The 15,446-nt window shown below is 31.0% G+C and overlaps 2 protein-coding genes across 4 annotated transcripts; both read right to left on the bottom strand.

Annotated features, from left to right (window-relative positions):
• Positions 1-1,658: 1,658 nt before the first annotated feature.
• LOC21402232 (purple acid phosphatase 3) lies at positions 1,659-5,260 on the bottom strand. 2 transcript variants are annotated; one of them, XM_010107241.2, is made up of 7 exons: positions 4,989-5,260; positions 3,644-3,800; positions 3,387-3,494; positions 3,008-3,135; positions 2,537-2,665; positions 2,311-2,378; positions 1,659-2,163 (listed from the first exon to the last, which is right to left on the bottom strand). In XM_010107241.2, exons 1-7 carry the CDS (start codon positions 5,223-5,225, stop codon positions 1,950-1,952), a joined length of 1,041 nt encoding a protein of 346 aa, XP_010105543.2. In that variant the 5' UTR covers positions 5,226-5,260; the 3' UTR covers positions 1,659-1,949. The 2 variants fall into 2 exon arrangements, with proteins under 2 accessions (XP_010105543.2, XP_024027415.1); XM_024171647.1 differs by having other exon boundaries at positions 2,072-2,153.
• Positions 5,261-9,365: 4,105 nt separating this feature from the next.
• Positions 9,366-14,041, bottom strand: LOC21402231 (purple acid phosphatase 3). 2 transcript variants are annotated; one of them, XM_010107240.2, is made up of 7 exons: positions 13,745-14,041; positions 11,886-12,042; positions 11,177-11,284; positions 10,896-11,023; positions 10,346-10,474; positions 10,135-10,202; positions 9,366-9,715 (listed from the first exon to the last, which is right to left on the bottom strand). In XM_010107240.2, exons 1-7 carry the CDS (start codon positions 13,940-13,942, stop codon positions 9,502-9,504), a joined length of 1,002 nt encoding a protein of 333 aa, XP_010105542.2. In that variant the 5' UTR covers positions 13,943-14,041; the 3' UTR covers positions 9,366-9,501. The 2 variants fall into 2 exon arrangements, with proteins under 2 accessions (XP_010105542.2, XP_024027410.1); XM_024171642.1 differs by having other exon boundaries at positions 10,896-11,014.
• Positions 14,042-15,446: the final 1,405 nt, after the last annotated feature.

Below are 15,446 nucleotides of genomic sequence, written 5' to 3'. Positions count from 1 at the left end.
CACAGGGTCCGGCCGCAGCATGTCTGGGGGCGGGACTTCATTTTTGACCGGAGGTGGACCTTCCTCCATCCCGTCATTCACCGGATGTGTGGCGGTTTCGTCCATATGGCTGCCTTGGTTAATGGCCTTAATTCTTCTTCTTGGAGGCATGCTTGTTGACTATGTTGTTGTTAGGGGTCAAACGTATGAACCAGAGATTCTGGGTTCGAACCCCAGCGGAGTCGCCAATTGTTGACGGTGAAATCTCGTCAACAGAAATAGGCCGGGTCACCTCTAGGTACCCCATCGGATTACCGGCTTGATATTGACTGTGTACTCAATTTATGCAATGAAGTGTTTGTTGTATTTTTAGAATGGTGAGCAATATGAGAAGAAATGCTTCAAGTAGAAGAACACACGAAATTTATAGTGGTTCACTCTGTTAATGAAGAGCTACATCCATTGTAGTTTTATATTTCTTTTGAGATTGTTACAATTTACATTAACTGTTGTTCTCTCATTTTTTTCTCTCTCAGGAAGCGAACCCCTTTCCTGTATGGGGTTTTGCCCCTTTTATAGCTGAGCTTCCTTCATTGGGTGGGTCTCCTTTGTAGGCAGAAGCACTCAAGTGGTCTGCCTTTCTAGGCCCAGACCGTAGCCCACTAATCACTTTGCGAACTGTTCACTCAGCCAATTAGTCTCCTATTACGGCTCTGTGCGTACCTGTAACCCTTTTCTGTCCCCTGTAAGGCGGTTTAAGGGTTTGCAATTAATGCCTGCACTGCAGACATCCCTCATTTCTGCACGCAACTTGCGATGTCAGGCTTTCTCCTTTTGGGGCATTCCTCTCACCGTCTTTGTTTGCTCAGCCTAGTTGTCTTTCTTGGCAATTGATTTTCTCCTGAAGGACTTCCGTCGTGAGGTCGACAGTACGACCTGTCGTCGTCATGAGGAGTTGGCGTCCTAAGTTGGGCTTCTTTTGCAGCAGAAGGAAAGGGAGTCCCCAGCGTCGAGGGTTGTTGCCTTTTGAGGAAAAGTAAGGCCACGTGTCACACTGTTGTTCTTCCATGCGTCATCCACATTTTTCCACACAACATGGTGAATTTCATTTGTGGTTTGGTTGTATCCGTAGAGTGTTTATTATTTGTTTTTCTTTTATTTCTTACTCAATTTTCCCTTTATTAAAAAAAAAAAAACAATGATGTTACCCCCTATCAAAATGTACAAAACCAAATAAGTTTCGGGTGTTAACTCAAAAAAAAAAAAGAACAAAAAGAGAATAAATTATTGTACATTTCTCATTTTTGTGTTTTTCTGGTTGTTTGTGAATAGAGTTTTGTGGGGATGATTGATAATTGAGGAATGATTGAATTTTGAAATGGTGTGTGAATTTTCATTCATTTCGTGCAAGGTCCACGAGGTGCCTTTTCATCTCCCCTTCAGCCTAGCCTTACATTACAACTTATAAAAGTCCTTTTGATCTTTAATGACACACTAGCGACTTTAGTGGAGAGTGAGACATAAAATGGGCTTATGGTAGTTTTAAATTGTAATATTTAGATATCTCTCATCGTCCTTCGAAGCACATAAGTCTATATGGGTTTCAATTGATTGAGTGAAATTGGTTCGGCACACACTTGCCCATGGAGAGTCTTGAATGAGATGAAATAGGTGCGAAATTCTTAATAATCTTAGTATTTACATTTCCTTTGAACTTTGAAGCATTGCATGACTTTTGAGACGTATATCTAATTAATAAATGGATACAAAACTCACATTTCGATTTTTAAGTTTCTTATTAGTTTGAATTATGGTGTGTTTCACAGAAATTACATGTTAGAGTGACTCAGGGATGCACATCATAGCCAGTAGTGATTTTCACCGACTATCCCTTAAGAATCTCACCATCTTCTCTATTTATAATATAACTAGGCAAAAGCCACCGTTGGCTATTTTGGGGAGGAATTTCTTTATACGGATGAGTCCGACTCTTTGGACAGGGTCCATTTGTGCAAGACATTACCAAAGACATCATAGTATGAAAAGCTTGCCACTTTCTTGGTTATTTCCAGAGACACAAAACCTTGCCCATCATAGTACAACTTCAGTTCTCCTGGATTCCACCATTTTATGTCACCTATCCATGCCTTGGAGCCACCTCCACTTGTCAAGAACTGGATTTGGCTGCCCAAGAGGGAAAGCATATCAATTTATATATATTCTCTTTAGGCTTAGTGAAAATTTCACCGACATGCGAGATATACAGGGAAAGCATGGCAAAAAGGTCTTTCAAAACACAACATTGTAGGGTAATTTGTCCACAAAGTTTACCTTTTGGCATCAATAATGTGCTCCAAGCAGTGGTCATGACCATTCAAGTAGAAATCAACGTTATTTTCCTGAACAATATGATTCAAAGCGAGTATAATTTCAACCCATAATATATACTTTTTGAAGAAGCGAAAATAAACTAGTGTAGCATGCTACAATCCACAAGCATGGTTGGTAGTTGTATATATATATATATATATATATCTGTGTGCGTATGAATATATACCTCAAGGATTGGGAGAAGCTGTGATTCAAGCTCTTGAGTATTCCCATGGTGTCCAGCGCTTTTGATTGCATGGTGTCCAACCACAATTTTCCACTTTGCAGTGGAACGCTTTAATGCTGAATCCACATCCTATATATGGCAAAACCCAAGTAATTAGTTATTTCTTTTCACTATCTTTAAGTGCAAATTGTGTGAAAGGAAGGAATTGGTGATTATTTTTAAACATATAAAGTGTAGAGTATTGTTCGTTCCATGACTCAAGTCATGACTATTACTACAGTGTTTTCTCTCATAAAAATTTAAATTTAACTTTTTTATTATAATATTTTTATCTTACATATACAACTTAAGTCGTAACTTAATTCGTGAGTGTGTATGTGATTCATGGTTCGTATCTTGGTGATTTTATTTATTTTTAGTGTAATAGAAGCTATAGGTCCTGCACCGTATATGTAACAAAGAAAAAATTACCTTCAAGAGATTTGAGAGGTAACTCTGCCTTGGTAAAACGCCCCTCCAGTCATAGGTATGGTCCTCTGGGTTTGTAAAGTAGTCATCTACAAATGGAGTGGTGTCTACAAAGAAGAATTCTACAATTTCTGCAGCACAATAGAAATGAACTTTAGATTTTCTCTCTCTAATTTTTAACTGCACTGTAAGAATTCCACTGAAATAAATAGAGTAACATATTTTTACTTTTATTTTTCTATTATTATTTATTATTTATTTTTGCTTTATATTCCTTTGAAGCTGCTTGAACAAATATATATAAAAGTATGTTTCTATACTCTTTTTTTTTTAATTTAATCTTTACAATATTAGAAATCACATTTGAAACTTGTAAACTTACTTGTCGTAAGAATGAATGATCTCAAGCAAAGAAATCTGCTATCTTTTTTCCTGAGAATGGGACTCAATTGTGCTAAAACATTCCCACGATAGTCATGGTTCCCCAAGACTGCCAATAATAATTAGTAGTAGTAAAAAGTTGGCTGAATTAATGGAGGACTGATCGCAATACCATGCCACAAATTATATTAAATTCTAAAAAAAATAGATTATTAGAATTATTGTTGGCAAAAAAAAAAAAAGAATATAAATAATTACCATTGTACCATTGCTTCTGCAAACTTGGGGCAGTGTAGATATTGGAAAATGATTTATGAAATGCAGGGTCATCCACACCTACCAAGCCATCATCGTAGAAATTATCACCAGTTGAGATCACAAAGTCAATGTCTAGTTTTTCTCCAACTATGCCCATCTGGAAATTGGAGAACAAATCATGTTTAAGCTAATAATGAAATGGTAAAACATATTTTAAAAAAAAAAACACAAAATCGGATTTTCTTTAATTTACTGAACTATTAATTTATAGTAAGCCTATAAAAAAAATTAGTATCATATTACGATTATACAACTAAGGAATTTCTTTTCAATTGGATGGTAGGCTTATTAAAAAAATTTGACGTGTCATATTAATCGGGATATCTTTTGACAATTTATATTACGATGACAATACATGTGGGAGTCTTATTATATATCCATGATAGCGATTTATGGTCTATTTCAACACGTAATTCGCATCAACCTCATTGGGAGAATATACGAAGAGAATCCTTTTGGAATATATATACATGGCATAATGGTATTTAGATATTTAATTTACAACGACACGTTACCTTCTGACCATTAATTATTAATTTATTGATCATGTTGGTTCATAAGTAGTTCTATATATGGGAATTAAAATGCGTAATAATACCCATGTGGGGAGTTTTTGTTTTTAAACCGTAGCAAGAGCACGAAAATTATTTGAGTGTTTTCTGTACCTTTTTTTTTTTTTTTGGAGAATTATTTATCCATATATTGGCCTAGCAGAAACAATTAGAGGGTTAAAAGCATCGGCGAGGCGTTTTAAACCTTCATAATTAAGCCTGTAGCTCGCTAATATGTATCATTTAGTATTTCGTAGATAAATATAGGAGGCATAAGGAAAGCTGGAAATGGACATACATACATACATACATCTTATTTGTTTCCTTTAAGTTTTGCTTGAAAGATAAATACTAGTGAGATTTTGCTTCAATAATTGGTTTTCTATGCCATTTTTATCTGTTAAATATTGTTGCTTTCAGTTTAGTACACGTGTAAACGAAAGTACATGCATATGATCTAAACACATTTAAGGCAAAATTTGTCAAGTCTATATCATTTTGAATCAGGTGTTTAGCAGTAGTTCACAATATTTATTGGATAAACCTTTAATTTCCTAATGTTTCCTTATAATTAATGTGTATACCTTACCGAACACAATAACTATGATATTAATCTCTTCTACTCAATCTTATAGAAATCCAATCAAATTAAGAGAATAAATACATATAACAAAAGATGATATGGTTATTTAACGTAACAAAAAAAATATATCCAAGAAAAGGAAAAACCAGACCTGAAGAGCGACTTCGGATTGGTTGTAGAGTCCTTGTCGTCCCCAGTCACCGACGACCAAGAAGCTGAGAGTTCCGTCGGCCTTCGCTCGGTGGTGGAAATGCTGAAGCTTAGCAACAGAAGAAGGCGAGCAAAGTGAAAGAGTAACGGTGAAAATAAAGAAGAAAAGTGCTACGGTTTTATTGTTACTATTACGTTCAAAGGAGAGAGAAGCCATGGTTTGGTATATAATACGCATAAAAAGAAAATGATCAGAGAAACGTTAAATAAGAGATCAGGGCTAGTCATTGTTTATACAAGCCAGCTGGGTAATTTATTAGAGGGTTTTTAATAGCTTGGGAACACATTCATAGCGTGAGGGACAAGTATATTAACGGGATATTCTTTCTTATGACATATGACTTGCAAATATGTAAGTGTGTACTCCTTTACATTGTTTACGTGGTACTTTTGCATACATGTATAATCCATCAATATCTATATCTATATCTATGTATCTATATATACATATCTATATTTATAAATTTTTACATCTATCTATCTATTATATCATATATCATACTTAAAAGAGCCAAAAAGTGTTTTATAAATTATTCTCCTTTTGCAACATGTCAGCCTCCTTTTTTTCCATGTATATCTATCTCTATAACTATACATCTATCTATACCTATATCTATACATACTTAAATCTATATCTGTACATATACTTAAAAGAGAAAAAGGAGGTTTTGTCATCAATATTCTTCTTTCACCACGGCCTGTCAACCCCGTCTTTTTTGCCTGTATCTAATATCTACACCAATGCATCTCTCTATACCTATATTGATACATACTTAAATCTACATCTACATCTATATATACATCTATCTATGTCTATACATGTACCTAATTAAAAGAGAAAAAAGGGGTTTTGTAAATGATTCTTCATTCGCCACATGTCAGCCTCCTTTTTTTATCTGTATCTATATCTATAAATACTTAAACCTATATGTATATCTATTCTATATCTATACATCTACACATAATAAAAAGAATCAAGTTTTTTTTTTTTTTTTTTTAACTTAGCTTTTAATGAGGCCATGTGTTGGCATCCTCTTTGAAATACTTTATTTTTCTCACTTTCATTTAATTAAAAAATTCTTTTAAAATATTTTCCTACTAAATTCTTTTTCTCTCTTTTTGTCAAGTTCCCTATTTGTATTTGGTTTTTAAAAAGACCTCGTGTTGGCTTCCTCTTTGTTCTGCTCCTCTTCCTCTTCCTCCTTCTTTTTATAACTTTTCCACTTTCTTTTACTTTTTCTTTTAATTTTTATTATTTTTTTTACCTGTTGTCTTTTTTATGCTTTGATAGGTCATTTTTTCATAGTATACTTCTTTAAAATAATTTATTTTTCTCACTTTCTTTTAATTAAAATAAATATTTTTGTCTAATATGTCACTACTTAAGTTTTTCTTTTTTTATCAAAAACTTATATACAACTTTAATTCTTTTTTGATACGCTTTTAAATACTTTCAGTCGCGGACAACCCATCTAAAGTTTCAACACTAATTTTAAGAACGTAACCTCAAATATGGGATTGGATTAAACTAAAATCTAATTCCATTACTTTCTATACATCCGTGTCCATTGTCCGCGCACCAAATGGGGGCGTTAAGTATAGTTGGGGATGGGAGAGAAAGCCAAGTACGCATATTGCCTTTGTCATTTTTTGTTGTTGTTGATATTAATCGATTATATATCTGAGGAAAATACTTAGTGGGAATCCCATGTTGTAAAAATAACACGGTTATTTCCACAACTAAATTCTGAAAGCGAGAGGATTACTTGGGATGATTGCGTGTATCTGAGATGGATATACCTTAATTCCAAGACATTCATTCATTGGAGGTTGGAAACTTGTTGCTTTTGTGATCAATATTCTGTTCTACCCTAAGAAAAGAAAGGAAGAAAAAAAAAAGACTTTTTTTTTTTTTTTAAATTCCTTTACATTGCATAATTAATTGAGTTTTGCTTTTCTTTTTTTAGAAGGTTCCAGCTTGGAATAATCGGCTTGCCAAGCAATGGAGTAGAGCAAAGTGCGAGATCAGCTCAGAACCCCATGGCGAACATCAAAAAAAGAATAATTTTGTGTATTTTAAGAAGATAATCAATCTAAATTATTAGGAGAAAATTTTATTTTAGTACGTAATCAGTTTTTATTATTTTGTATTTTTTTATAATTTTGATTTGGTATCTTAACCTTTTAAGAAATCGTTTTTAATGATTAGCAAAAAAAAAAAAAAATCATTTTTTAGTATTTTGAGCTCTTTTGTTATGATATAAAATGTTATTTCTACCCTCATATAAATTAATCTGTTTAGAAAAAAATAACTTCTTAACAAGGTACTAAAAAATATTAAAACATAAAATACTAAAAAACGATTATATTAAAACACAAGATACTAATATCATATTTTCTCGATTATTAATTCAACTCATAGCAAAGATGTGATTTACGTAAGGCAAGTATAATATTAGTACAATCCCAATCATGATGCGATTAGCTTTTATCTTAGGTGTCTTCTAATCTATAGCCATATAGTCAACTTGGGGCTCTTTCTGTTTTTCTATTTTTTTAAAGAAAAAAAATAACTCTCTTATCTTTTTCTTTTTTTTGGTTAATAGTATTAAAAAGTTATATAACAATTTTAAAAGTGTCATTTTGAATATCCTAAGAAAAACCGTTTTAGGGGCATAGAAAGTCTTTCTTACCATCAAATTAATTGATCAAAAACCAATGATTTTAAAATCTACAAGTAACTCTAGCCCTCCTCCTCCTCCTCTCTTCCCCCACCGTCGTTGTTGGCCAGCCCTCGAAGGAGAAATCGGTTGCGAACAGTGTAGGTCACAAAACCTATATAGCGTGGGTTGCGAGACCCTTGCAAAGGTTGGTCGCAAACCCACTTCTTTGGTGGGGCAGTGTATGGAATGGTATTTTTTAGAATTCAAAGTATTTCCTAATATTATAAAAAAGAATAGAATACTAATTAAAAATGCTTTTTTTTTTCTTGAAAACACAAGGTATTAAATTGATGTTCTTCTTTTTTATTTTTATATTTAAATTTAGGATGAGGGAATTCAAACGCTAAATTTTGCATGCAGAAAATTATTGCTAGATTAAACTACAGCAATTATTTATTTTACTTTTTTTGTGTTTATTATGAAATGATATAACATGATATGATTTATTAGACACTGTTTGAAACACTGGCCTCATTCACTTCACAGATTTGAGTTTTCAATTCGAGCTGAGATATTACGGGTGTGTTCGGCAGGCTCAAAAACTCAAAAAAAGGCAACTCGAGTTACAACTTTATTCAAGTTCATGTTCTTTTAAGTTTGAACTCGAGTTTGGGACTAAAACTCGAGTTCAAGTTTTCTCTTCAACTCGAGTTCAGAAACTCGAACTCAAATTAAAGGACAGTATTTTTTCTATTCTTAAAAATGTTATAACTTTTTCGTTTTAATTCTGATTGAGATGATTTTTTTCTATGCGTTGACAATGAAAAGACAAATAAAACTCCACCCATATACCCTATTAAAATTTTTCATCACCATTGAGTTTTTATTAAAATACTATCTAAATACAAATTTAAATTTTGACTCACTCAAACACAATCTCAAAAAGATTATTATCTCAAATCATAACTCAAATGTACACAACTAAACACAAACTCAAATTACAACTTCAATTTAAGTTATAATTCAAACTCAACTTAAGATCTTCACTCAAGAATGCCTAACTCAAAAATACAAAAGAACAATCTCTGTATTTTTTGAGAGTTTTTTTACTGTAACAGAAAAAATTAAATGTGATATTTTTTAAGAATTTTTAACTGTAAAAATGTATAATTAAAAATTCGAATCCATCGAATCAAGGAAATCTAACAATTGAACAAAAAATTTAAATCCTCACTGTACATATTTGGACTCAATCAAATCTCGTGTCAAAGCCTCTTATCCTATTTCATGTCCAGTGACCAATAACTCATCGCGACATCAGATTAATTAGTTACGACAGAATGGCCGATTTGACGTTTCCGTCCTTCCATTTTACAAAGAGCGATATTCAACGATGAACTTGAAATGCCTTTTGTTGCTCTTTTAAGTAGATTACTTATCACCTTTTTTGGGTTCTTTTTTTTTTTTAAATAAAAGAAGTGATATTTTGGTTTCTTTTTCTCTTTAGTCCTTCTCTATTATTTTTGTAATACGCACGAAAAATTTCTCCCATATCATCACAATTCAATTTTCAATTTTCAATTTTTTCTCTCCGCTGTGTGACCAAAAAAAAAAACCATATAAAAAGAAAAAGAGGACAATTTTCAAAGGCCATGGATATATATATTTATACATAAATATAGACATTCGTTATCGTTTACATAGGAGACTCCCTTTTATCTCCGTACAATTAGGGCCTTAATTAAGTTCATAAATACAGATTTACCGACAAGAATAATTTCATAATCTACTCTACATGGTAGAGTAAAGCTGCTTGGAAGTGGCCCATTTGTGCAAAACACGTCCAAAAACATCATAGAATGCAATGTCCACTTGAGTTTGGGTAATTTCCATTGACATGAAACCTTGCCCATCATAAAAGAACTTCATTTCCTTTGGGTTCCACCAGTTGACATCTCCCCTCCATGCCTTTGAGCCTCCACCACTCGTTAAAAATTGGATTGGACTGAATTCCATCCACCACCAATCGATAATTAGTACTAAACATATGGTTTTATTTTCTAACTTTTAGTTAAAAATAACTAAATAGTAGTGTTCGGTACACTAGCGCTAATATCAATTTTTTTTAACCATATCTTAGAACACCAGTATTTTATTAATAAATATAATAATCTTATTATTAATTGATATGATAATCTTATAAACACCTATTATAGTAAACAAAACAACAACTCGATATATATACCATGTCAATTTAAGTATTTGATTATAATTTTTGGCGTGCATATATATATATTATAGTATCTATTCAACTAAATTGCCATGCATATCATTAATTCATATTATGAATGAGAGTAATTGAACAAAAATTTATTTGATTTAAAAATATGTACGTTTTGATCTAGTCGAGTCTATATTACTCACCTGTCGGGGCTGCTTATATGTTCTAGGCAATGGTCATGCCCATTGATGTAAAGATCGACATTGTTTTCCTGAAAATTTTAACATATAAAAAGTTATTTTAGATTTATTTTTCATTTTAATGGAAAATGATAAAATAATTTAAATATTCTCCTAATTAGTTTTTCGAGAATAAACATAGGTATAGTGGGGGAAAAAAAAAAAACTTCTGTACCTTGAGGATTGGAAGAAGATATTTAGCAATCTCGTGGGTATCACCGTGACTCCCAGCACTTCGGATTGTGTGGTGACCCACCACGATCTTCCATTTCGCAATAGAATCTTTTAATGCTGAATCTACATCCTATAGTCATAAATTAAATATATAATTAAATGTAACATAGTGGGAAAATTACTTTGAAAAAGAAAAAAAACAAAAGAACTTGATTAATTTGATACCATATATATGTGTAAAACTAGGAAAGTATATTATTGCCAAAAAAAAAACAGAGAGAGAGAGAAAGAAGTAAATAATATTTTAACAATGAATAATTCAAGTGAATTGCAGTTTTAAAAACATCTAGAGTAATATAGAAAAGTTATTAGGCAAATCATTTATTTACTGCTAGTAAATAGACTATTTACTTTTAAATTTCTTAAAATCTGGCTATTTAATAAAAATGTTAGTTACTACCATTTCCGAAAAATTTGTACACACATATAGGGTGCAATAATTGTCAATAATCAATATGCAATATTGAAGAGATCATTTATGATTGAGCCACCTTCAAGAGATTAGAAAGGTAATTTTTCCGGGGTAATATTCCCTTCCAATCATAGACATGGTCCTCCGGATCTGTGAAGTATTTCTCAACAAAAGGAGTAGTATCTACAAAGAAAAACTCTGCAATTTCTGCCAAAAAAAAAGGATAATTAACAATTATAAATCAACACATATTGCAATTGACATTACTTAGTACTTACTTCCCCGTCCAAATATTAAATTGAAAAAAAAAAATTAGTCTATTGTGTATGACTTAGAAAAGATATTGTGTACAAAACTTACCGGTATCAACAATGAAGGATCTTAAGCAAAGCCATCTGTTGTCCAACTTTTGAAGGATGGGACTCAGTTGTGCCGCAACATCACCTCTATAGTCATGGTTTCCCACAACTGAAGCCCAAATAAGCAACATATATGAGTAAAACTATTGCGTTTGGAATTGATTTTAAAATGATTTTGTTTTCAATAGAAAGTAAAAATGAGATTGTTTTGAGAATCATTCTGTGACTGATTCTGAAATTGCATTTGGTTGATTTTTTAAGATATTATTTTGAGTATAATAAAAAAGTAAAATCGTATTTATTAATTAATATATTATAATATTATTGATAAGTATTAAAAAATGAAAACAAAAAAGTGAAAATAACTTTCAACTGTTTTCTAATTCTTTTACTATTTTCGTTTTCGTTTTCAAAATATTTTTTTAAACAAATGTCGTTTCGTTTTTATTTTCATTTTTTACTTCTCAAAATACGTGAACACCATTTTTAAAAAAGGTTCCAAACACGCACTAAGAATTTTCTCATTTTAAAGAATTGACACCACACATAAAAATATGAAATATATGCAAATACATATATGTTAACAATATTGTTTATATGCATATTGAATATTATATTGGTGAAGGGAATTAAATATACCAAATCATATTATATTATATTATATTATATTATATTATATTATATTAGTGGAAGATTTTGAGATTACGTACCACTATACCATTGCTTTTGTAAGCTAGGAGCAGTGTAGATTTTGCTAAATGAGTATTCAAAGGCAGGATCATCTGTGCCCGTCAGACCATTATCGTAGAAGTTATCACCCGTTGATATTATAAAGTCAATGTCCAACTTCTCTCCAACTATTCCCATCTAAACGTAACATACAAATACATATATTAAGAGAAGATTATATGTTGAATTCTAGTATTGTATATCAGATTGTATGCTAAAGTATTGTTTTTAAATGTTTTTGCCAATTGATTTTTTATTAGCTTGAGTAAATCAATCTAATTAAGATTTATGTAACTTCAAATCATATGTGTGTTTGGAGTTAATTAATTAATTCTTGCGGGCTAGCTTTTTGTTTAATTAACAACAAATTATGAGTTTAAAGTGAGGATAAATTCAATAGACAATCAATATGTAGAACCATAATATTTCTGGCAAGAATTCATGTCTGTTATGAAGATTGAAGATGTGACAGAGGAACCTTCCTCGAAGATGAATAACAAAACAACGAGCTTGAAAGAAGTCATAAATATAACATTACTTATTACAAAGAAACAGTTGAAGTACTCCCAAGTACTGGCCTAATAATGTTTTGCTAACTATATATAGTATTTTTCGAATTTCCCAACTCGAAATTTTAAAAAAAAAAAAAAAGAAAAACAGCTGGGTTATTTGAGAGGTACGAACGACACAACATAAACTGTATATCATGGAATTATAATCAGTAATTACACTTTGCAAACAAAAATACAATAAAAGAAAAAAATATGAGGAAACGTAAATTAATAACATTCTATAAAGTAATACTAGTATTCAACTGCTACTATTATTATTGTCGTTATCATCATCATCATAATCACGATCGTTATTATTAATTATTTATCATCACTACTACTAATCTACAACTACTATAACTTTAATTTTTTTTTTTTTTTAAAATTCTCCTTATGAAAAAAATACATTTTTTTGGTGATGAAAATAAAGGTAGATCATTAGTTCTGGTGGGGGTAATGATAATACCAACTGCTCCATTATAAATTAGGTAACACCTTAAAAAAAAGACAATAAATAAATATTGAGTTCTAAGTTACGAATCAATATTGTCATATTTGCGTAATATTGATGCCAATTTGCGAAATACATTTGTGCAATTCCCACACGATTTTGCACTAATTGATTACGTACCAAGAAGATACTTGTGGATATAAAAAAGCACAAAGGAATCTCCCTGGAATTATACCTCCTAAAATAGTAAAATAGAAAAAGAAAATAAGAAAGCTGACAAAATTTCCATCGTCATAATTGTAATGTGCTGTAATCCTGCCATTGGTCAACAAGTCTTCATAGCTCATTTTCTTTTTAAATACGTTATTAGAAGGTAGTAACTGGGACAATCACTGCAACATTCATTTTATATTAGATGATCTCCATATTATAATGAGGCGCTAACTTTATGAAACAGTATACAAATCTCAAGAATAAATTTACTGATATTTTGGTATACAATTTGCTTATGATTATCATTAATTTTGCAAGCATTTTTTTTTTTTACGTCGTCTTAAAAATTTGAATTAGATACAAATATGATGCCAGTTATCGTCATTTACGGAAAAAAAAAAAAAACATACATTTTCTTTTCCTAACATAATGAATTATCTAAGATATCTAGGTTTGAAATATACTGCAGTACGAGAGTGCTTGATATGTTGAAACTAAGAATTAATAAGAAGTTTCTATGTGTTGATAACAAACGGAGAAGCAAGTTCAGAATAGAAAGCAAAACACATTAGAATATTAAACATGGATGAAACAAATGAGCTTGTTAAGAGGTACTAGAAAAGACCTGAAGAGCAACTTCAGATTGGTTGTAGTATCCTCTTCTTCCCCAGTCCCCTACAACCAAGAAGCTGAGGGACCCGTCTTTTTTCGCTGCGTGTTCGAATCGCTGGAGCTCCGCCTTAGACGGTGATGACAAGGCCATGATGAAGAGGCATAGAAGGCTTACAAACATGGTTTTCTTGCCCCGGAAAGCCATGGCCATGGGAAAGCAAAATGATAAAAGTAGAAAACTAAAAGTAAGCTTTTGTTTTGCTTGTAGTGCTTAAGAGCAACGCATAGTATCCTTATGTATATAGATGAGGCCACGTTGGATGGTTGTAATTATGGTAGTTTTATAATATTGTTTAAGGGAGATAATGTGGAATTTTATAATTAATTATCACATATCCGACCCAAGAACATAAAATAATGAGTCAGAATTAAACGAGTATGTTGTATCGTTGTAGAAGTGGGAATATATATATATTTAATTTTATGATGTCAATTTGTAGTATGATTGGATAAGAAATTCGGCATAAAAAATTAGATTCTTACATCTTTTTGCTTGTCACGGTGCAATAATTAGCTATCAAACATATATATATATATATATATAAATCTTTTATAGTGCTTATTGAAATAGGAGATCTCCCTCCACTGCATCAGCTATAGCCCCTAAAAGGTTAGTTTCGAATAGTGATTAGTGATATTATCAATAAAAACTAAAGAAAATGTCATTATAATTGATATTATGTAAAGATGACAACCGGAAGTCACCTAGGAAGCTAGCTGGCCATGTTTATGAGTTTTTAATTTGAGTTAAAATGTGATTTTATGTGAGAGTTTTTTACTATAGTAAAAAAATATATATGTAATTATTTCTAAGAACTTTTTACTATAATAAAACTCGAATCGGTGAAATGAACAGGACCATAATATAAGAATTCATTAAAAATCTATTCTATGAATGGCCAAAGTTTAAGTCCAGCGGTCATACAGTTTACAAAATGTAACTTTTTAAGTATATATGGTTTGTTCGTATGTGTAATTATTTTATATACTCATGTAATACTTAATATTACATGTGTTCAACTATATTTTTTAAATGTTAATACCAATAATGTTACACAGGTATATAAAAAATTTTATACATGTCTGTCTAGCCGGACTGCTGGTCTGATTTAAGATAATTATATCTATATATATATATATATATATCATTTCTATTATTCTTTCACCATAATTGTAAGATGAGGAACTCTAACGACCATTCTTTTCTACATCAACACGTATCTGTGGCACAACAATTTTTCCTTTCTTATTAGATAAAAGTGGATTGACCAAATTAAAGACTTTTTTTCTATTAAAAAAAAAAAAAACCAAAGTTTAAAGGGCCTTTTAAAGCAAAAGGTCGGTCCAATAAATTAAAGAATTCTGTTGATAATATGATGTGACCACGCTATTTCTGTTTACCTAAATTTAGGCCTCGTTTATTTTGAAGATTTAAATTATGATGTGATATTTTTTAAAAAATTTTTATTGTAAAAAAAAAAGTTAAATGTGATATTTTTTTAAAAAAATTTTCTATAAAAATTTAAAACTGAAAATTTTTTACTGTAGAAGTGGGAATATGTATACATATATATATTTAATTTTATGATGTCATTTTGTAGTATGATTGGATAAGAAATTGGGCATAAAAAATTAGATTCTTACATCTTTTTGCT

This window comes from Morus notabilis, unplaced genomic scaffold (assembly GCF_000414095.1).
Source record: "Morus notabilis unplaced genomic scaffold, ASM41409v2 Scaffold102, whole genome shotgun sequence".
NCBI lineage: Eukaryota > Viridiplantae > Streptophyta > Magnoliopsida > Rosales > Moraceae > Morus > Morus notabilis.
This window is presented reverse-complemented; position numbering and strand designations above follow the sequence as displayed.